The sequence below is a fragment of the Tachypleus tridentatus genome, chromosome 7 (genome assembly GCF_004210375.1).
Source record: "Tachypleus tridentatus isolate NWPU-2018 chromosome 7, ASM421037v1, whole genome shotgun sequence".
NCBI lineage: Eukaryota > Metazoa > Arthropoda > Merostomata > Xiphosura > Limulidae > Tachypleus > Tachypleus tridentatus.
In genome coordinates this window covers 91,319,084-91,343,114 of record NC_134831.1, presented here as the reverse complement: position 1 = coordinate 91,343,114, position 24,031 = coordinate 91,319,084, and the positions used below count along the sequence as shown (strand labels likewise).

At 34.7% G+C, this 24,031-nt stretch overlaps 1 protein-coding gene and 1 long non-coding RNA gene across 2 annotated transcripts; one reads left to right on the top strand and one right to left on the bottom strand.

Moving 5' to 3' along the window:
* Positions 1 to 206: 206 nt before the first annotated feature.
* On the top strand, positions 207 to 18,560 carry LOC143256186 (uncharacterized). The gene is made up of 3 exons (XR_013031205.1): positions 207 to 286; positions 5,770 to 5,854; positions 18,423 to 18,560. It is a non-coding gene; the product is annotated as an uncharacterized LOC143256186 (long non-coding RNA).
* On the bottom strand, positions 14,019 to 18,617 carry LOC143256185 (paired box protein Pax-2a-like). Its single transcript, XM_076513055.1, has 2 exons — positions 18,415 to 18,617; positions 14,019 to 14,220 (listed from the first exon to the last, which is right to left on the bottom strand). Exons 1-2 carry the CDS (start codon positions 18,615 to 18,617, stop codon positions 14,019 to 14,021), a joined length of 405 nt encoding a protein of 134 aa, XP_076369170.1.
* Between the last annotated feature and the right edge of the window lie 5,414 nt (positions 18,618 to 24,031).

Genomic DNA, 24,031 nt, shown 5'->3' with positions numbered 1-24,031 from the left:
TCAAAGGAATCGTAGGGACTGTTCGTATTAAAGGATGAATTTTGAAGAGGTTGAAGTACGGTGAAAGACGAGAAAGTAGGGGTGTCCGCTTTTACTGGAGATGGACTATTTTCTACATTGCTTCCGCCTAATAGAAGAGCACGTGCGAAGAGTATGACATCACAGCACGTGATATGCGTTTCAGGTTAGAGAAAAGAAAACGAAAGTACAAGCAAAACTATTCTGTTACTGAAATTAGGAAGGAAGAATTAAACAAGTGATGTGTGCCCAATTATCTAGGACTTAGGTAAATATGTAAGTTGTTAGTTAGTTATGCTGAGTATACATCTTATGACATTCGTCTTATCTGTGACTGAAGTCTTGAAATAACCTATATAATAAAACAAGTGATGTGAGAAGTCATGCCAGAGCAGAGATCATATATTCATTAAACTTAAGGACATGGAAGAAAGAAAATTGTTGTATTTAATTGTGGTTTCGATAAGTTTATAAGAAGGATATTTTTCGAGGCAAGTTTTTATTGTTTGGTAAGACTCGTCTTATGAAATTAACCTCAAGTGGTTAGAAAAATTTCTGGAAGGAAGATTCTTTCTTTCCGACAGAGTGATTATATTACGTTAACCTCAATTGATCGACAGCATTTTAGGAAGTATATTTATATGATCTTTTAATAGAAATGGTATAAAATTAATCTCAATTTCTAGAAATCTTCTGGGGGGGGGAATTGAATATGTTAGCTTGGAATTGTATTTGTTTAACCAAACACGCTATTTATAAACAATAATCAGCCCACAGATTTCAAGACAAACATAACGATATAAAGTAAATATAAAAACAAAACGTTAATTATATTTTAAGAAATAAAGTATTCCTCCAACGTTTTAATTGTGATACAGTCATTATTGTGTTAAACGTTTTTTTTTACCTGGTTTGTGGTGCACTCTCTTCCTCACAACTCAGTCCACTTCAGAGTTAAGTTTTACATACTAATTGAATGAATTACATCCTTTTACAGATAAATAAATACATGTTCAAGTATATTTATTCCTAAACGTTTCTCTCGTAATATTTATTAAAATCATATTGAGAACTGTCGACGCTATACTAATCAATGTTATGAATCTGTTTAAATATCAAATACATTTTTTGAGTGATAGGTTTATTTATCCAATGACACACCTTGGTAAGGTAATGGGGAAACTTTGTTATGTAAAAAGTAACCATGGCTACCTGACATGGACTTCACCTATGTGTAGCGATTGGAGTCAGGGGTGTCAAGAAGCAGTTTCCCGTGGAAACAAAACATATCATATCAACAGGATTTCTGAAGAAGCAAGGTCACTGGACAATACAAGGAAGAGTTATTTTGATCGATACGGTGTCATATATAGTTAATTCTTATAAGTATTATCAAACCTTCATTTATTAAGGGTATATATGTAGTCAGTGGTTTCCACATAAAGGTTTGTTTTTTATTTTGTTTTTAATTTCGCGCAAAGCTACTCGAGGGCTATCTGCGCTAGCCGTCCCTAATTTTGCAGCGTAAGACTAGAGGGAAGGCAGCTAGTCATCACCACCCACCGCCAACTGTTGGGCTACTCTTTTACCAACGAATAGTGAGATTGACCGTCACATTATAACGCCCCCACGGCTGGAAGGGCGAGCATGTTTGATGCGACGGGGATGCGAACCCGCGACCCTCAGATTACGAGTCGCACGCCTTAACCAGCCTGGCCATGCCGGGCCTCCACATAAAGGAAAAAAGATCTATAGAAAGTATATGTTATAAAAGTACCGACTAAATAATTAGAAAAAAATATCATGTAAGTGAGTTTACTCGACGGACTAGTTTGTTCATATAAAATAATTAGTGTTTATAATTATATGCTTTCTTTCTCATGAGTTATTGCGCATATTTGGATACAAAGTTGCCCATGGATATAAAATGAAACATTGATAAAGTGATTATAAAATCAACCCAAAAATTTAGAAAGTTTACTATGTTTTAGTCGCCCACCCCCGTGGCACTACAGTATATATACAAACTTAAAACGCTAAAAATCGGGTTTCGATACTCGAGATAGGAAAAGCACAGATATCTAATTGTGTAGTTTTTTTGCCTAATTCCAAACAAACAAACTTACTATATTTTTTTACTGATCACACTAGCAAGACATTGGGGACCACAAAGGTTCAACACCGTCTTTATTAAATAAGACGATAGTTCTTACTCAGTAATGTCTGTATATTTATCTGTAAAATATCATAACCCCGAATGACTAAAATAACTTGTATTGTTATCTTGATTTAAGGCCTGTTAATCTTACTGCTAGTTCTTGTCAAATATCATATACTAATATGTAACAAATATATATATATAATGTAAATTTAAAATATATTAATAACATTTACTGATAACAAAATAATGGAAAGCTCACAAAATACTCGATGAGTGACTATATACATAGATGTGTGAAAACGTTGAGACATGAGTGACCAAGTTAAGAGATGTGTGTATAAACGTTACGAGTCGTCAGACAACGGAATATTTCGATCGAATCCACTGAATTGTACAAATTAACCGAAAGTTACAAAAAATTTGATACTCGCCATTTACGCCGAGAGAAAAGAGAAACAAAAAAGCTTAAAGAACCTTCATGTTACAACAAACACAAACTAAAATCTCACGGTAGACAAAATTCCAATTTGGTATCTAAGCTAAAACACAAAAAGTTATGTGTTTTCTCAACATTTAAACTCAAAAAACGATGAACCAAAGCACTCAATGTAGTCATCTTAGGTCCCACCTCACATTCTATTCAGGGCTCTTTACTCGATTGTCATCATTGTCGTTGATCTGTTTCCATCCATCTTCCATCACGCGCTTGGACCAGACATAATTAGGACAGGATTAGAATTTTTTTAAAAATACGTATATTGAAAAGTCAGACTAGAACTGGTCTGACGTGTACGCTTATTGGGTATGTAAACACCTAAAGCAAATACAAGAACCGTATCTTTGACCATCCATGTCGGATTACGTATGGAAGTTTTCCGAAAGGTAACTTATTTTATACGATCCAATATGGAGGTTAGATTTAGCTCTGATTGGCACTAGTTTCATGTCGCTGACATGTTTATGAACTGAATAACGATACTTAGGTTCAGGTACATAGGTTGCTAGCCTTGGTTGGGTTTGGTAAACCATCAAATTATAGATGTAAAGTGATCTACATTCGTAGCAGAATTCTAATTTGAATCCATTATGAATAATATCGAGCTTGCGTCTGACTGGACGTCCAAAACAAAACGTTTCAAACCCCAAGAACCCTACTCTAGGAAATAAAATATATATATATGAATGCTGTTTACTTTCTCCATGTTTCAGAGATTACAACCAGTTCGATTTTCACCACTGTGCGCGCGAGTAACACACGCGCACAACGTCAATCCATCCTCGTAGAGTAACCAAAATAAATGTTACACGTGATGTAGGTATTTTTATTGGTTATTTTAAAGCCACCTAAAATCATTCGATATCACGTAATACTCTTGGTGAATGCTAATATTTCTATTATATGGAAAGTATAAGATAAAACAATAAAACGTGTTTATTGGTTGTTTTTGAATTTCGCACAAAGCTACTCGAGGGCTATCTGCGCTAGCCGTCCCTAATTTAGCAATGTAAGACTAGAGGGAAGGCAGCTAGTCATCATCACCCACCGCCAACTGTTGGGCTACTCTTTTACCAACGAATAGTGGGATTGACCGCAACATTATAACGCCCCCATGGCTGAAAGGGCGAGCATGTTTGGCGCGACGGGACTGCGAACCCGCGACCCTCAGATTACTAGTCGCACGCCTTAACATGCTTGGCCATGCCGGGCCGGTGTTTATTAACTCTTACTGAAAGTCAGTAAAACAGCAACTCGTTTTAGTTCATGGTACATCACTCACCATGAACTAGCAATACTAATACAGGTATCCAAGATAATGCCGAACACTCATAATTAAACTTATTTTCATAGAATGGAAATAGACTTAGATATATTTACAACTTAGGCTTAGGTATATTTACAAATGCGCATTTTATAAGAGAATAATGTGTGTTTATGTGTTTTTCTTAGAGCAAGGGCACATCGGGCTATCTGCTGAGCCCACCGAGGGCAATCGAACCTCCTGATTTTAGCGTTGTAAATCCGTGGACTTACCGCTGTACTAGCGGGGGTCGTAAGAGAATAATATAAACACCAATTTTAAAAACAAGAACACAAAGGTAACACCACGTATTGCTCTGTATTAATCAACTATTCCCAAACTTTCTCGTTATGTGTTTATAAATACGAAAAAGAAGACAATACTATAATAAGTTCGGCCCATATTTTTGTCAATGCTAATTCCGTTTACCTTATCAAATAAGGTTCGCAGATTTCAGTTTAAAATTAAAATGTAGTTTTATAAAAAGTAAATAAATTTAGCATGTTATTACATAAACAACCATCAGATCCCAGTGGCTCGGCACCTTAAGGTAATGCCTTTAAAAACATGATTATAAGACAGAACATTTACAAAGGAAGTGACAAGTTTCGCGTTATTGGTAACTTACCAGAATATCTTAACACGGCAGTGCTAATTATCGGGTCGTTCAACATGAGATAACGTTTTTCTTGCAGGTAAAGTCTTAGTCACGTGTGACACGCGGTATAATGGTTATCTTGTAAGTTACCTCTAAGCCATATGTAAGTTAATCATTAGTCACAAGAAATTGCGAGTTACTTCTTTATTACGTGTGACACGAGGTGTAATGTTTATCTTGTAAGTTAACTGTTAATCACGTGGGTGATTGTTTGTTTTTTCGAATTTCGCGCAAAGCTACACGAGAGCTATCTGCGCTAGCTGTCCCTAATTTAGCAGTGAAAGACTAGAAGGAAGGCAGCTAGTCAACACCACCCACCGCCATCTATTGGGCTACTCTTTTACCAAGGAATAGTGGGATTAACCATCACATTATAACGCTCCCACGGGTGAAAGGGCGAGCATGTTTAGTGCCCTAAGATTACGAGTCGAAACGTGAGTGATTACTTCACAGATTAATTATAGGGATTTCTCACATCTCTAGCTCTGGATGGAAACTTCTAGAAATTGCTTATATATTTAGTTCTGAACAGAAACGTCTAGAGAATGCGTATATATTTAACTGTGATTGTGAACTTCTAGACTGTTTACATATCCGTTTATTGATGAAAACTTCTAATGCATAACCTTGTTCGTTTTTAGGTCTTCGCAGCAAATCTAGCTCTTCATAAATTTATTCTGAAAGGTTAAAGTTGTTGTTCAGTGATATCGAGAAAACCCACTTGTAGAGAAAAATATATATATAAAAACGGTTCGTTTGGATTGAGAAAATATTTTACATAGAGGAGCGAACAACGTTTCGACCTTCTTCGGTCATCGTAAAAAAAATTTCTCAATCCAAACGAGCCGTTTTTACACATATAAAGTTGTTTGTTGTTGTTGTATGTAATTTAAGCACAAAGCTACACAATGGGCTATCTGTGCGCTGTCCACCAGGGGTATCGACACCCAGTTTTTAGCGGTATTAGTCCGCAGACATACATACCGTCGTGCCACTGGGGAGCGATAGGGTAAAGAGAAGGCAGATATTCAACAACACCCGCCGCCGATTCTTGAGTTACTTTATTAAACGAACAGTGGAATTTAATTAACAGTCACATAACGACTCCAAAGAACGTATTTTGATTTTTACAGGAACAGAACACGAACCACTGGACTGTGTTTGTTTTACTGGTAACTTACTTTAAGATCTAGAAATATTGGAGATCTCAACCAGCAGGTAAGGAGTGAGAAACGTAGAACCTCTTTTCTCTATTAATATAATTAATGTAGTTTTCAAAAAAGTAAGTAGAAAAATATATGTAAAATGTTACATGGAAATAAAACAGAAAGAATAAAATAACATAGTTTGCTGGCTTTTGTGTAGGAAGCAACAGATAACTCGTAATAATGTGTGGTTGTTCTTAATATGTTGTTGTTTTTAATGTGATTGTTTTAATGTGTTGTTGTTTTTCAATGTTCTTTTTAATGCGTTGTGGTTTTTGATATGTTGTGGTTTTTAGTATGTTATTCGTAATGTGTGGTTGTTTTTAATGTGCTGTTTTTTAATTTGTTGTGGTTTATTAATGTAGTTGTTTTTAATGTGTTTTGGTTTTTAATATGTTATTGTTCTTTAATGTGATTGTTTAAATGCGTTGTGCTTTTAATGTGATGTTTTTAACGTGATGCTGGTTTTTAATTGTTGTTTTTAATGTTATTTTAACGTGTTGTGGTTTTTAATTGTTGTTTTTAATGTTATTTTAACGTGTTGTGGTTTTTAATGTATTGTTGTTTTTCCAAGACATTTTGAGTTGATGTAAAATCACATAAAATTAATGTTCTCACATATTTAAAGTCGACCACAACTGATGTGTCTTAAAAAGTGAACGTTTAAAGGATCTGTCGTCGCAGTCATGTTAAATACAGTGTTTTGAAAATCACCAAATTATTTTACTTTAAAATAACAAATATAATAATTTGAACATGCGTCGCGCCTCTAGGTTTGAGTTAGGAGGCGTGTTGGCACGTTTGTACATGAGGTAACTTTGTTTCAAATGCTCTCATACTAACACGTTTTGTTTCAAAAGCGACATACAGTTAGTCAGTTAGTACTTAAAAATAATACAAACTTATAGTGGTTTATACAAACTAAGAACGGGCCCGGCATGGCCAAGCGTGTTAAGGCGTTCGACTCGTAATTCGAGGGTCGCGGGTTCGAAATCTGGTCGCACCAAACATGCTCGCCCTTTCAGCCGTAGGTACGTTATAATGTTACGGTCAATCCTACTATTCGTTGGTAAAAGAGTAGCCCAAGAGTTGGTGGTGGGTGGTGATGACTAGCTGCCTTCCCTCTAGTCTTACACTGCTAAATTAGGGACGGCGAGCGCAAATAGCCATCGATTAGCTTTGCACGAAATTAAAAACAAACAAACTAAGAAAATCACTATTGACTAGCTCCACCTTTTGCTGAAAACCATCATTACATCTATTGCATTGCCCTATCGCAAGCCTTGGACAACAGAGAATGTAATAAAAAATCTTCCATGCAGAGCTGTTAATATAAAAAAATAAATCTACAGTCGTTACGCCTAGCGTAAATAGTTATCTCTCGCTCACTGACTTCAGGTAATGTAGTTCTTCGTTTGTGATGAAGTGTAAATATTTTAAAACTCAGTTTTACTTAACTAGTCTTGGTTGGTTGTCATTTTACTGTCAGATATTGCTAACCAAAACTGTTGATTACTTTATTTTAACATCATTTTACTGTCAGATGTTGGTAACCAAAACTGTTGATTACTTTATTTTAACATCATTTTACTGTCAGATGTTGGTAACCAAACCTGTTGATTACTTTATTTTAACATCATTTTACTGTCAGATATTGCTAACCAAAACTGTTGATTACTTTATTCTGACATCATTTTACTGTCAGATAGTGGTAACCAAAACTATTGAATACTTTATTTTAAGATCATTTTACTGTCAGATGTTGGTAACCAAACGTGTTGATTACTTTATTCTGACATCATTTTACTGTCAGATAGTGGTAACCAAAACTGTTGATTACTTTATTCTAACATCATTTTACTGTCAGATGTTGGTAACCAAAACTGTTGATTACTTTATTCTAACATCATTTTACTGTCAGATATTGGTAACCAAAACTGTTGATTACTTTATTCTAACATCATTTTACTGTTTTGTTAAATCCATTTTTCACATAAATTCGTTTTGGTTTTTGAGAACAGCTGAATGAAGTAAGTGAACGTTTTTTTTAATATAATATTTAACTATCAAAACTTGATGCATCGGCCGATCAGCCTCTTGGCAAAGTAGGAATATTTTCAATGAGTGGTATTAGGGGTACTAGAATGAGCAGGGGTATTAGATTGATATTACAGATACTAGGTTGAGTCAGGGTTAATAGATTTTTATTAGGAACACTAGATTGAGCCATGAGTATTAGATTGTTATTAGGGATGCTAAACTGAGTCAAGGGTATTAAATTTGTATTAGGGATACAAGATTGTGTCAGGTAATAGGGACATTAGAAACTAAAATTAATAAGCACATGTTTTCCTTTTTGCACGAAAAATAATAAATAAACACCATAAGCTTTATCAGCTTTACACGATAAAAACAAACGTTTACAACAATAACAAACAGTTGTGTCTAATATTTTAACACTTCTGTAAGTAGTTCTGTTATCTGTTGAGATTTCAATAAGTGGTCTTGCTAAACATTTTTAATATTTCTGTAAGTAGTTCTGCCTAGTATTTTTAATATTTTTGTAAGTAGTCTTGTTATGTGTGTTGAGACTTCAGTAAGTTGTCCTGCTAAGTGTTTCTAACACATCTATGAGTAGTCCTGTTAGCTGTGTTGAGCCTTCAGAAAGTAGTTCTGCTATGTGTTAAGGTTTCAGTAAGTTGTCCTGCTACACGTATTGAGCATTTCATTGAGTCAGTTCTAGTATAGACAGTGAAGTTGATTTAATTTCTAATTAATGTGTGTTATTCAAAGAAAACAAGCATATTCTGATACAGTGTAACATAAACCCTCATGTATTTTCTAAGTTGAAAATGGATACCTATCGATGGTGAATAAACTGCTGTTGACTGTTGGTCGCTCAGAGAATCTAACATTCCTTCAGACTTGTCGTGATCCCTTTCTGAAACCACAGAAGAGGATGGGAACTGTTGCAGGGAACAAGGGAATCTGCCGGGAATGTCTGTAGAGAAGTTTGGTACAATGGTTTTTACTTCATCCTGTTTTCCCATCTTCAGTTTAATTTGGTGAAATAGGGCAGGTGTCTCCTGTAACATACTTCTCGATAGCTGCTTAAAACAAGTTATTGTGAGATCCTTTCACCATTAACTTATAGCGAATAGAGAGAATGATTTGTAAAGTATATTAAGTTTTATGTCCTACGTTAATATCTCTGTATCAAAGTATGAAAATGATTCAAAGATGTTGGTGGTTGGAAGTTTAAGGTTGGATATTATAAAACCCTGCTCACACTGGTGTAAAACTTGTCTCCACCACGTGGGGCTCGTTGTCGTTTGTACCCTTCTTCTCGGACCGAGTGATCAGTTTCATCTGCTGGAATTTAAAACAGAGAAAACGGATAAAATTCTGACTCTGAACAGGTTTCACATAAAATGGTTCCTGCACAAAATAGGCTTAGAGCACTTACTACCGATCAGAAGGCATGGAGTTCTGTCATAGGAAATTTATCGTATCGGTTAAACAGAAAAAAGAAAACAGACTAGAGATCTATAACAGAGTTCTTGATAAGGTCAGATCATTGGTAAATAGAGTATATTTAATTCAGCCGCTAGGTTAATGTTATACTATAATGTTATTCATTATACTAAAGGCCATTTGTTAATCCTCATTTCCATCTTTCTGAGAATGGGACGTAATCATATATAAGAGAAACAAGCGAAGTTTATTAACTACTAAAAGAGCAGAGTGATCAGGACAGCATCCGACGTTAAACCACAAACCAACCAAAACCAAAGAATGTTTAACAGGAACTTCAACAAACGCCCTCTATGCAATAAATGTCGAACTTTAGGTACAATTTATAAGATGGATCGACAAACCTTACATCTCACATTCAGTTACAGTTGCTGTAGAGAGAAATTCGTAAAACATTTTGTAGAGCTCCAGACAAAATGGCTCCATTATATATATCATTTAAGTGTCAGTTACAGACTATTATAAATGAACAACTGACAAAATATACAGCATTTCTGTGAATGTAATGAAGCCATCTACGATTATTAATTGAATGTTTGCCCCTGAATTTGAAGCACTTAAGAAACTATATTCTCTTAAGTCTTAGGTCACTCAAGGCGTGCGACTCGTAATCTGAGGGTAGCGGGTTCGCATCCCTGTCGCGCTAAACATGTTCGCCCTTTCAGCCGTGGGGGCGTTATAATGTGACGATCAATCCCACTATTCGTTGGTAAAAGAGTAGCCCAAGAGTTGGCGGTGGGTGGTGATGACAAGCTGCCTTCCCTCTAGTCTTACACTGCTAAATTAGGGACGGCTAGCACAGATAGACCTCTTTGTGCGAAATTAAACAAAACAAAAAAAACAAACAAGACTTAAGTCACTATAGATACGAAGAACAAACTTGTTAGTTAACAATACCTCAAGATAGAACTGAAATCAGTTCTTGCGAAACATTAATAAAATATATTTTACTTCCAGGTCAATATTTTGGGTCAAACATAAATCAATTTATATCAAACACAGAAAGCCTTTGTACTCTTACAAACAGCTTCTGACTCTTATAATCCTTTAAAAGGTTTAACTGTCAAGGTAGGAAACGAAGTAAAAAGAAACTTCGAGAAATAAAATTGGAAATGAATATTGCGTCATTAAAAAACAAACCGACAGAGGGCAGCATTTCGTATCTGGAGTTTACAAAACATCAATCACCAAGGTGTGTCTTTATTTTCTGGTAGAGTGAAATAATACCACATATTCTCCACGTACCTCGAGAAGTGGATGTTGTATCGGTAAAAATGAAAAAAAAGTTAAAAACCAGAGTTTATAGAATTAGAAAATAGTAATTTTCGTGAAAATGTTAGTGTAGTGCAAACACAAAGATACTTAGTTCCAATGCAACTGTTTTATCAGGAAATAATATAGATTTTCGAAAAGTAAACGTTGATACAGAAAATTCTATGTTACATTGGAAAACGAAACGTATCTGGTTGTAGTAGACAAGAACTGTGGTGTCATGAACACTTAAGAACTGCTGTTTTGGGCTATGTCATCTACCGCCACCTACATGGTATATGTTATTTTGGAAACTGTAGAAGGTAGTCTTAGTTTTAAAAATATTACTCGTGAAATGTCTTCATTTTAAATTATGATTTCTGGTTGTTTCTTCACTTTATTTTATTTTTTTCAACATTTGTTTTAACCAGTTTTGTCTTATCTTTCTTGTTCACGTTTCATTATTTATATTCACAGATTAGACAACAACGGTTACAACAGAGGATTTTAAAAAACAAACAAAAATCGTAAAACGTAAAATAACAACAAGGAAGATTTATCATGAGTAAAGTAAAAACAAACAAGATTTATCATGAGTAAAGTAAAACAAACAAGACTTATCATGAGTAAAGTAAAAACAAACACGATTTATCATGAGTAAAGTAAAAACAAACAAAATTTATCATGAGTAAAGTAAAAACAATGAAGATTTATCATGAATAAAGTAAAAACAATGAAGATTTATCATGAATAAAGTAAAAACAATGAAGATTTATCATGAGTAAAGTAAAAACAAACAAGATTTATCATGAGTAAAGTAAGAACAAACAAGATTTATCATGAGTAAAGTAAAAACAAACAAGATTTATCATGAGTAAAGTAAAAACAAACAAGATTTATCATGAGTAAGCTAAAAACAAACAAGATTTATCATGAGTAAGCTAAAAACAAACAAGATTTATCATGAGTAAGCTAAAAACAATGAAGATTTATCATGAGTAAAGTAAGACAAACAAGATTTATCATGAGTAAAGTAAAAACAATGAAGATTTATGGTGAGTAAAGTAAAAACAAACAAGACTTATCGTGAGTAAAGTAAAAACAATGAAGATTTATCGTGAGTAAAGTAAAAACAATGAAGATTTATCATGAGTAAAGTAAAAACAAAAGATTTATAATGAGTAAAGTGATAATGAATATTTATCATGAGTAAAGTAAAAATAGTGAAAATTTATTATGTAATAACAAAGATTTATATTAATATCGTATTGTAAACTTTTGCTACTGTCAGTAAACATGTTTAAGAGAAGTTACAAAGTTTATTTTACACTATTGATTTAAACTATTATAAGCTCAGTGTTTGGCGTTCTAGTTTATTCAACTTTTAACTGTTTTTTAAATGATGTTGTTATGTAGTATATGCTCTAGAGCCTATTGTACACCTCACTAATGAGTTGTTATCATTCTCGGTTTTGGAAGGCCCAGAGTCCTCGTCTCTCTCAAGATGTTTAGATAGTCTCCCAGGTCTAACATGCAGTTGTATTAACAATGAACCTACTCTCATAATCGTGAAAGACAGGAAATCAGTGCTAATGTTGTGAAAAATAAGTGGTCGAACTATCTGAAAGCTGTAAACACTGATGTTAGAAGGTAGAGATTAATTACTGTAAATATTCTACACTTGAAGATATGGATTTACTGTAAAACCTTCGCTAAGAAAGGGCTGTTTATCGCCCCTAATTTTCCTCAATCTTTATTCTAACATGCTTTAATTCGTAAGCCTTAAAATGTGAAAGCACGTTGTTCGCGTGTTGTTTTTCTAATTTTGCGCAAAGTTACACAGTACTAGTGTACTGCGCTAGTGTAAGACGTGAGGGAAGGTTTGAAGAGTCATCAAACGTACCGCATAAAAGAAGGAAACTGACGTGTTTGGCTTTACCGTTTGAAGGAGTAGCGTTGCTAGGGGTTACTCTTTAGAACGTGTCAAAGTTTATGCAGTAAACGTCAACGTCGAGGTAAAACTACCATTTTTAGAGCACTGCTAGACGTTGAGCCGATAATGCAAGTAATAAAAAAATCAAAGAAAAAAGACACAAATCGTCAACTTTTCTTACAACATAAACTATCCTAAAATAACTCTGATCTAATAAACGTGAAAATGAAAAGAGTAGAAGCTAGTCATCACAACAAACCGCCAACTCCTGGGCCACCCTTTCACTGAGCAATAGAATATAGGGTGAAGATATTCGGTGTAAAACAGATTTGAACCCTTGGTCCTAAGATTACAAGTCGGTCGCCCTGACCACCTGGCCATCCCGAAGCACGTTGTCTTAAACATTTTTAAATCGAGTTTAGTAATCTCAAGACAATGGGTTCAGTGGATGTCATTTGAATGTATCTAAACAGTGGAAGTAGTAGGTGGGGTGGCCTGTAAGTATACTCTGTTATGACTTAATTAGCAGTAGTTAGAATGTTCCGTATGTCTGTTTTTTTTATTTCCAATTATTATTATATTTCTCGTATATAGATTTTGTGTTGTTAGGTCGAACGTAGTTTTAGGACTAACCTAAATCTCCTAAGCTCAAAGTGTACAAATCAGGATCTTAATAAAATATTTTTCGATAAAATCCACAAATAATAAATGGACAGAAATTCCATCAATAACTGGAGTAAAAATTATTCCGTTATTAATTCAAGAAATACACAATTAGCCTAGTCACGTATTCACAGTTAGTTTAATAACGTATTACGTTACGTTTCCTAAACTGAATCCATGAACATTGTTATAAAAATATTTTTGTCATTGAATGTTCAGTTTCTGTTTCTTTGGAAATCGACAGTGAATTCGCCATTTTCTTTCCAGTTAGATAACAGCAGACTGTCTCATTGGTTTTTATTAAAAACACTGCAGGAAGTAATAACATTGAAAACCTTACCTTCCCCACGGTTTCTTTTGCTACGATTTTCGTTGAGTTCTGGACTTACTCTACCTAGAAAACCATTAATAGAGTAGGACAATGTCTGTTCGGATGAAAGAGTGGTGGTCTGAGTGATTACTGAACGGGAGTTGGACGGACTCTGGCTGCATGAGGTTATGACGTTTTCGCTAACCTTGTTACGGACAATCCTGAAACAGGGAAGCGTTTCTTTCGCTAGGGTTAATAACAAGGGTTATGGTGAGGTTAACAAATATTTTACTGAAGTAGATTTAAAAACAATTGGACTAACAAGGATATGTAAAGGTTATGTAAACAACTACTGGACTAACCATCAGAACGCCTTAACCCACCTGGCCATGCCGGGCCATTTTCAGTTAATTTACACCATAGTGTTAAGGACAAAATTACGTTTGACCCAATCGTAGTTTTTCAGAACAGCTAATCTTATTTTACTCACCTGTTGATGGAACTTACGCTAGGGATGTTGTCTTGGTTACATATCTTATCGGCCATCAACTTGTCTCGGATTTCCCAGGCAAACATGGTTGGATGTTTCATCTTATAGTTAGTGATGGCTTCTACCACGTAAGGAGTCGCCACTTTCGGTGTACTACCTCCGATGACCCCAGGTTTAATGGATCCGGTTTCATAAAACCTTTGAAAAAAGAAGACATTTTCATAAATTGAGTCACAAATCTAACAGACCAACTTATTAGTTCTTGATGTTCAGCTGTTGTTACATGTAATATTGACTGACTTGTCAATTCTTGATGTTCAGCTGTTGTTACATGTAATATTAACTGACTTGTCAATTCTTGATTTCCAGGTTTATCCGACTTCATCTGAACAGTTCACACCAGGTTTGTCCGACTTCATCTGGACAGTTCACACCAGGTTTATCCGACTTCATCTGAACAGTTCACACCAGGTTTATCCGACTTCATCTGGACAGTTCACACCAGGCTTATCCGACTTCATCTGAACAGTTCACACCAGGTTTATCCGACTTCATCTGAACAGTTCACACCAGGTTTATCCGACTTCATCTGGACAGTTCACACCAGGTTTATCCGACTTCATCTGGGCAGTTCACACCAGGTTTATCCGACCTCATCTGGACAGTTAATGCTCGATATCAGTCAACTTTTCATGTAGTTAAGGTATTTTGTAACCATCATTCCAAGGTACTAGAAGTTCTAGAAATACCATGCCAACCATGATGTCACTTCTAATCATCAGTATTTAGTTCTCATGAATGTAATCAGATAATTCGCCGCATCCAGTGTAATAAAAAGTTTTGATGACCAGAGACATTAAGTTTTGTTAAAATCAAATCTTCTCGACAGCAGCTGCTTATTCTTAGAACACTGTGAAACACAACAATATATCTGTATCCATTCTTCGAACAGTGTGAACAATAACAACATGTATGTATCTATTCTTCGAACAGTGTGAACAATAACAACATGTATGTATCTATTCTTCAGACAGTGTGAACAATAACAACATGTATGTATCCATTCTTCAGACAGTGTGAACAATAACAACATATATGTATCCATTCTTCGAACAGTGTGAACAATAACAACATGTATGTATCTATTCTTCAGACAGTGTGAACAATAACAACATTATGTATCCATTCTTCAGACAGTGTGAACAATAACAGCATACATGTATCCATTCTTCAGACAGTGTGAACAGTAACAACATGTATGTATCTATTCTTCAGACAGTGTGAACAATAACAACATACATGTGTCCATTCTTCAGACAGTGTGAACAATAACAACATATATGTATCCATTCTTCAGACAGTGTGAACAATAACAACATACATGTATCCATTCTTCAGACAGTGTGAACAATAACAACATATATGTATCCATTCTTCGAACAGTGTGAACAATAACAACATACATGTATCCATTCTTCAGACAGTGTGAACATTAACAACATATATGTATCCATTCTTTGAACAGTGTGAACAATAACAACATACATGTATCCATTCTTCAGACAGTGTGAACATTAACAACATACATGTATCCATTCTTCGAACAGTGTGAACAATAACAACATATATGTATCCATTCTTCAGACAGTGTGAACAATAACAACATATATGTATCCATTCTTCGAAATGTGTGAACAATAACAACATATATGTATCCATTCTTCAGACAGTGTGAACAATAACAACATATATGTATCCATTCTTCAGACAGTGTGAACACTGCTTTTACGTTTATTCTACTATATGTGTATTATCGTACATATATATATACTGTTTTACACGTATATTTTTGTACATGTACGGAATTAAAAATTCTATGACATTTCATTTTGAAACAAATGTTCAGCATGTGCTGAAGCGAAACTATAGCACGTGCTGCCCGACTAAAATTTCATATCAAAGCTCTGTTTTTATTTTTTTATGTAGAGACTGGGGCTACGTGACAACGTTGTGGTAGTATGCCTAAGCTGGCCATTCTTACACCCAGATATTACGTAATCCCATGATTTTTCTGTACGTGTAATTGTTCTTGTAAAAATTCAGCGTAAACAGTATGTGTTTTAATCTTTATGGCCACAACGCTTGTATTAATTAGGTTTCTAACTGACTTTCTATATTTCTGTAACAAGTTTCACAGTCAACAACTAGAGTTTTTGTTTAAAACGCAACAATATAACCCTGACCCGTTCCAAGTGAATCAAGTAAACACGTGCTTAGAAGACTCAACATGCCATAAGTTTAAATATGAAATATACTTTCATGGATAAAGGAGTTACATACATTGACTCCAGCACAACATATCACAGGTCAGTTACTTGGAACACTGGACACTACCAGAAAACGTAATATAGATAAATTGCTACGACTATTAGACACTAGCAGAACATGTAATATAGGTCAATTTCTAGGACTATTATAGTGAACTATATTCCATGAGTCAGGTTTGAACCGAATCTACGCGTTATAATTACCAACTTTATTCGGTTTTAATGTAGAACAGGAACACTACTCACACAATTATGCACCAGTGTTCACTACACGCAAAGAAAATACACATGATTATAAAAGAGAGTTAAAATGTGGAATTGCATAATAATTTAACAGTCAAAATAACTTGAACATACTTTCAAATTCGTAAGACTAAAACTGTATACTAGATGCAAATTACAACATTAAAGGTTAGAGTTTTCCTATGTGTTAGTTTCAACTGCATATCTTAACTTTATAGTGTTTAATACGTAACCCGTTAATGCATTTCATATGGGGGCCCGCCATGGCCAAGCATGTTAAGGCGTGCGACTCGTAATCTGAGGGTCGGGGGTTCGCATCCCTGTCGCGCCAAACATGCTCGCCCTTTCAGCCGTGGGGGCGTTTTAATGTGACGGTCAATCCCACTATTCGTTGGTAAAAGAGTAGCCCAAGAGTTGGCGGTAGGTGGTGATGACTAGCTGCCTATCCTCTAGTCTTACACTGCTGAATTAGGGACGGCTAGCACAGATAGCTCTCGAGTAGCTTTGTGCGAAATTCAAAAACAAACAAACAAAAAGTGATCGAAAATATGGAGAATATTCTTTTACATATATTTATTTATCGACTTTCGAATATAATTTTATAACCTTATATATGTTGTCGTTGTTGTTGTTTTTTTATAATCATCCATTTGAACTTACCTATAGGTGAAAATTTAACTACACAAATATATTCAGGTGTACGCAATTTCTGACAGATGTACTTTAGGGGAACCCCTAAAGGAGGTATCTAAAAACAAAATACAAAGAACCGTTTGTTTCTTGAATTTCACACCAAACGTTACAAGAGTTACTTATGTTAGCCATCCGTAATTTTGATGTTAAAAATAGACAGAAGGTAGCTAGTTTAAAGCATCCACCGCCAACCATTTTAGCTGCTCTGATCGAAGAGTAGGATTTGACTGTCACTCTTATGTCGTGGCTGTAAAATGTGAAGTAGAATTTTATAGCAACACGATGCGAACAATAATTCTTCAGAACCATAGTTCCACGTACAGCGTAAAAAGAACAGAGTATTGTGTTAAAATTTAAGCTTCTTTAGAAATGTCAACGTTTACTTTTAAATCCATCTCGACCAGTTTACTTTATTATTTTTTGTATCAACTGCTTATGATTTCGAGTGTATGTGTTTTCTTATAATAAAGCCGAATTGGGCTATTTGCTGTGTCTACCGAGGGGAACTGAACTCAAGATTTTAACGTTGTAAATTCGAATAGCTGGTTTCAAGAGAATAAGTCACCAGACAGAACCAGAACAGTGAACAATAATTATGTAATCAATAATTGTATTTATTTTTAAAAGGGTATTCGAAAGACACTAAAAACTAATGGATAAATATATATCTAATATTTTAAAGATCAAACACGAATGTACCAATCGGTTATTTAACCTGAACATTCTATTTTTTTACAAAAGTAACAGACTCTAATGTTGTTGTTTTTTAATTTACTCCAGGGTGGGTCTAGTGGTTATGTGCTCTAATTCTCTCACCAAACATTCTCTCCCGTTTAGTCGTGGAGCCGTTATAATGTAACAGTCAATTCTATTTTTCGTTGCTAAAGGGATAATCCAAGATGGCAGTCAGTGGTGTTTACTAGGTGGTCGTTCTATAATATATCATACCAAAATTTAAGAAAACGATTACAGATGGTCTTCTAGTAGCTTTCCCTGAAATTAAAAAAAACAACAACAACAAATATCGTAGGGTGATATATGCATTGAATGTTAGCTTTCAGTGTAGAACATTCTAGAATGAGGTCATGACCTCATGATTCTGAAACAAATTATTAATTTCTTTCCTTACCTTCCTAGGATTTTAGAATCACAACCATGCGACACTCTTAACTGCCGGCTAATATCGCAAGGTCGGACACCCTGTTGGGCCATCTCGACAATCCTTTGTCTCACCATGTCCGGTAAAGAACGTCCATTCACGAACATATCGCCTAATTGGTTAACCCCTGCGTGGTCTAAGTGAAGAGATAAATTCATAATTTGTTGCAGCATTCACTGTCTGTGACACCAGGAAGTATGTTTTTTAGAACTTGTTTAAGTCGATGGCTCACTTAACTACCAAGCACAACGTTTCGATATTTATAAACATCTTACATTACAGTTATCTGTGTAGATATACTAAACCATTTTGTTTTAGATTCATCTGTCTGGGGAAAGATAGTCATATGGAAACTGTCGTATCTCTCTCTCCATAAGATAAAAAAAAAGTCTTATAAAGTCAATGGTGGCTTTTATTATTTAAAACTGTAGATGTACAAAAATTAATATAAAGCCGAAAAATTATAGAAAATAATCAAATAGGAAACATATCAAACAAATGTAAAAAATGTCAAAAGCTATGATAAATCTGGATTAAATTGTCTCTAAAAGGCGTTAACAAGAAATGTAAACAGATTTATAACAGCAAGATGTAAGAAGAAATCTGGACTCTTACGTTTTGAAAATATGAAAATACAATAATAATGCCAATAAACATTGTTCGTACACCTGAAAGTTTTCCATCGTGCACTCTCAACAAATATCAACCGTATTAATTCAACTAATATTCATATATATACATATATACAAATAAAGCAATGGCCTGACTTTAGTGAAAAACAATATTTAGTTATCCAGCATAGGCTTCACTTCTAGCTGTCCCCTCTTCTGAGATCTAAACACGTGTTTGCCGTGCGTAGTGACACCCGTGAAGGGGAGGAGAGGATCCTGGTGGTTGAGGGACCAGCTCTAACATATCATTTTATCCTTTAATTCCTGTAGACGGGCGGCCTTGGGGTGCCTGCCCCCTTAGGGTCCACTTGGGTTAGGTTCAACCAAGTACTAGTGTTGGATGTTCTCAAAATTGAGGAAAAACAGATTATCACAAAACGACCACGCATGAATTCTTCGCCAGTTGGTGGTCGACATGGAGTAGGAAACGTGTAAACAAGCTTTTCCAAATGAATCCCTCTGTTGGACTTTGGCTGTCTTGTTTTCCTAAGAATCGGAAGGAGGAAGTAGTCCTAACTAGACTGTGCATTGGTCACAGTTTTATAACTCATCGTTTCCTTTTATTTAGGACTGATCCGCCAATGTGTGGTCAGTGTGACACTCAAGTCACAATACGCCACATTTTACTGTGGTTAAGACTCTTAATGGCACTATTTTGGACATGTTTTAGCCACAAGTTTACTCCTGACACGATCCACCGTGCAAATGTTTTTTTTAATTTTTTTGAGAGTCATTGGTCTTTTTAAAGCTATTTATGTTTTTAAATAAAAATTGTACATTGTTTTATTTTAACTTTATTCCTTTTTATAAATATTAATAATTATACTTTATTTGAATTTGTTTATCAGTTGTTTGGTACAGATGGTCTAGTTGTTTTGGACCATAAAACGTCAACCCACCAACCAACCAAATTCTAACAATTAGATCTAGTTATCCAGTATAGACTTTACTTCTAGCTGTAAGATCTAGTTATCCAGTATAGACATTACTTCTAGCTGTAAGATCTGGTTATCCTGTATAGACTTTACTTCTAGCTGTAAGATCTGGTTATCCTGTATAGACTTTACTTCATCTGTAAGATCTAGTTATCCAGTATAGACATTACTTCTAGCTGTAAGATCTGGTTATCCTGTATAGACTTTACTTCTAGCTGTAAGATCTGGTTATCCTGTATAGACTTTACTTCTAGCTGTAAGATCTGGTTATTCTGTATAGACTTTACTTCTAACTGTAAGATCTAGTTATCCAGTATAGACTTTACTTCTAGCTGTAAGATCTGGTTATCCTGTATAGACTTTACTTCTAGCTGTAAGATCCAGTTATCCAGTATAAACTTTACTTCTAACTGTAAGATCTGGTTATCCTGTATATACTTTACTTCTAGCTGTAAAATCTAGTCATACAGTATAGACTTTACTTCATCTGTAAGATCTAGTTATCCAGTATAGACATTACTTCTAGCTGTAAGATCTGGTTTTCCTGTATAGACTTTACTTCTAGCTGTAAGATCTAGTTATCCAGTATAGACTTTACTTCTAACTGTAAAATCTTATTATCCTGTATAGACTTTACTTCTAGCTGTAAAATCTAGTTATCCAGTATAGACTTTACTTCTAGCTGTAAGATCTGGTTATCCTGTATAGACTTTACTTCTAGCTGTAAGATCTGGTTATCCTGTATAGACTTTACTTCTAGCTGTAAGATCTTATTATCCAGTATAGACTTTACTTCTAGCTGTAAGATCTGGTTATCCTGTATAGACTTTACTTCTAGTGGTAAAATCTGTTTATCTCGTATTGTCTTAACTTCTAGTGGTAAAATCTGTTTATCTCGTATTGTCTTAACTTCTAGTGGTAAAATCTGTTTATCTCGTATTGTCTTAACTTCGAGCATTAGGATATGGTTGTCCAGAATAAACTGTACTTCTAGCTTTAGGATCTGGTTATCCAGTGTAGTCTATACATCTATCTTTAGGGTCTGGTTATCCAGTGTAGTCTATACATCTATCTTTAGGATCTGGTTATCCAGTGTAGTCTGTATTTTTAACTTTAGAATCTGGTTATTCAGTGTAGTCTATACTTCTAACTTTAGGGTCTGGTTATCCAGTGTAGTCTATACATCTATCTTTAGGATCTGGTTATTCAGTGTAGTCTATACATCTATCTCTAGGATCTGGTTATTCAGTGTAGTCTATACATCTATCTTTAGGATCTGGTTATTCAGTGTAGTCTATACATCTATCTCTAGGATCTGGTTATTCAGTGTAGTCTATACATCTATCTTTAGGATCTGGTTGTTCAGTGTAGTCTATACATCTATCTTTAGGATCTGGTTATTCAGTGTAGTCTATACATCTATCTCTAGGATCTGGTTATTCAGTGTAGTCTATGCTTCTGACAACAGATCTTATTTTCCACAATATTTTGTTTTTGTAGCTGTAGGAACTATCGTACTTTATAGTTTCGAATACAATATCTGGTTTTCTAGAGGAGTCTATACGTCTAACTACAGGACCTGATCCTCTATTGTGGTCTGTACTCTTAGCCATAAGTCTTATATCTCAATTTTGCTTCTCGGTTTTATATAGAAGTTTCTTAATTTTGTCAAGTGTACGCTACTGACTGAATATAACATTATATTTTTACATCTATATATTACTTACTTTTACGTGAATAATATTCCATTAACCTGTCATTACACCGACAGACAGCAGTTGTAAGGTCCATTGATAAGATAAGGACAATGGGTGGATGGTCAAGATCTGAGACAGTAAGTACCACAGCAGTTAAGAGACACGCGAAAGAAGTATCATACTCACGTGATTTATTTTACATAAATTGTTATTGCGTCGCTTCACAAATAATATATTGAGAACCAAGGGAGTAGCAAATCAGCATCGGGTTGATTGACGTAGGCCGAGGGCGCGTTCCAAGTCATGTGACTAATGTGATCTGGGAAGTGATCTGTTTGACACTTTTACAATGACAGTGGATAACGAATTTTGTACATGTAATTCACTAAATTTGGTGGAAAGAATTCTTGGAAGCAGAGACCAACACTTGATCCACGCGTGCAAACAATTACTGATATAAATATTGATATAATACATTGTTAGCACACAACAGAAACAATGTTAGTTTTATAGAACACACAACGTCTAACCCTTGTGTTTGTAGTAATATAAAATACATTTTTAGAACACAATAAAAATAGATTGTTTGTTTTATGCAACACACACAGGTGACTACTACGTAACATTACACGTCACATGTCTAAATGAAGTGTGACTACCACGTTTCACTGACTACACGTGTCTGTGTCAAGCGTGACTACTACGTGCCACTGAGTACACGCGTCTGTGTCAAGCGTGACGTCTACGTGCCACTGACTACATGCGTCTGTGTCAAGCGTGACTACTACGTGTCACTGAGTACACACTCAAACTAAGATATATCAAACTAAGAAAGAGAGATAGATCAAACTAAAAAAGAGATAGATCAAACTAAGAAAAAGATAGATCAAACTGAAAAAAAGATCAAACTAAGAAAAAGATAGATCAAACTGAGAAAGAGATGGATCAAACTAAGAAAGAGAGATGGAGCAAACTGAGAAAGAGAGATAGATCAAACTAAGAAAGATATAGATCAAACTAAGAAAGAGAGATAGATCAAACTAAGAAAGAGAGATAAATCAAACTAAGAAAGAGAAATAGATCAAACTAAGAAAGAGATAGATCAAATTAAGAAAGAGAGATAGATCAAACTAAGAAAAAAGATATATCAAACTAAGAAAGAGAGACAGATCAAACTAAGAAAGAGATATCAAACTAAGAAAAAGATATATCAAACTAAGAAAGAGAGATAGATCAAACTAAGAAAGAGAGATAGATCAAACAACGAAAAAGATAGATCAAACTAAGAAAAAGATAGATCAAACTGAGAAAGAGATGGATCAAACTAAGAAAGATATAGATCAAACTACGAAAGAGAGATAGATCAAACTAGAAAGATATATAAATATACGTAAACGTACTATTTCCACCGTATTATGTAAATAAATAAATGTAAGTAAACGTAGTACTTCAACAGTATTATGTAAATAAATAAATGTAAGTAAACGTACTATTTACACCGTATTATGTAAGTAAATAAATGTAAGTAAACGTACTACTTCCACTGTATTTTAACCACTTGTATATTTATATAAAACATTTTTATGTTAGACATCAGTATGAAAATTTACATCTTTATGTACATATATATACATGCACACATATATGTATAGTCAAATATCCTCAACGAACTTTTTAGAATTTGAGTGAATTTTCCAGGTTAAATATACAAAAACTACATCATACCGTTGTACAAAGCTGTTAGAGACCTATACACAAAGACTCACAGCAGTAACGGTTACCCAAGGTACTTTCATCAAGTTCTGACTTTCAGTTACAACAGAAAGTGTTCGTACCCCTGCGTCGTGAGTAGTTTTTTCCTTATAACTTAAAAAGTATCATGATTAATGAGAGTAGAATATATTATAAATATTATATTAACACACATCTACGTAAATTTTTATGTAAGCTGAATGACAAATAAACTGTTTAAAAACAAATAACCAAACATAGAAAAGGCAGAAAGTGTTCGTGCGTCTACTTTAATGGTTAGTTGTGTTGCCTTTCAGGTAAATTACTTGGTGCAATTTCTCCTCATAGCCCTCCATGATCGTTTGACAGTACTTGACTGGTATTTTCTTCCATTCTTCTTTACAGAAGGCCTCCAACTCTTGCAAGTTTTTCGGATGACGCTGATGAACCCTGGTCTTCAACTCATGCCAAACGTTTTCAATTGGGTTGAGATCGGGTGACTGCAATGGCCACTCCAGAACGCTTATATGGTTCCCCTGCAACCAGGATTGCA

Coding starts and splice junctions, on each gene's coding strand:
- LOC143256185 (XM_076513055.1), bottom strand. CDS start 18,617: ATGCTGCAACAAATTATGAATTTATCTCTTCACTTAGACCACGCAGGG. Junction 14,221..18,414: donor GATTCTAAAATCCTAGGAAG/GTAAGGAAAGAA, acceptor CTTTTTTCAAAG/GTTTTATGAAACCGGATCCA.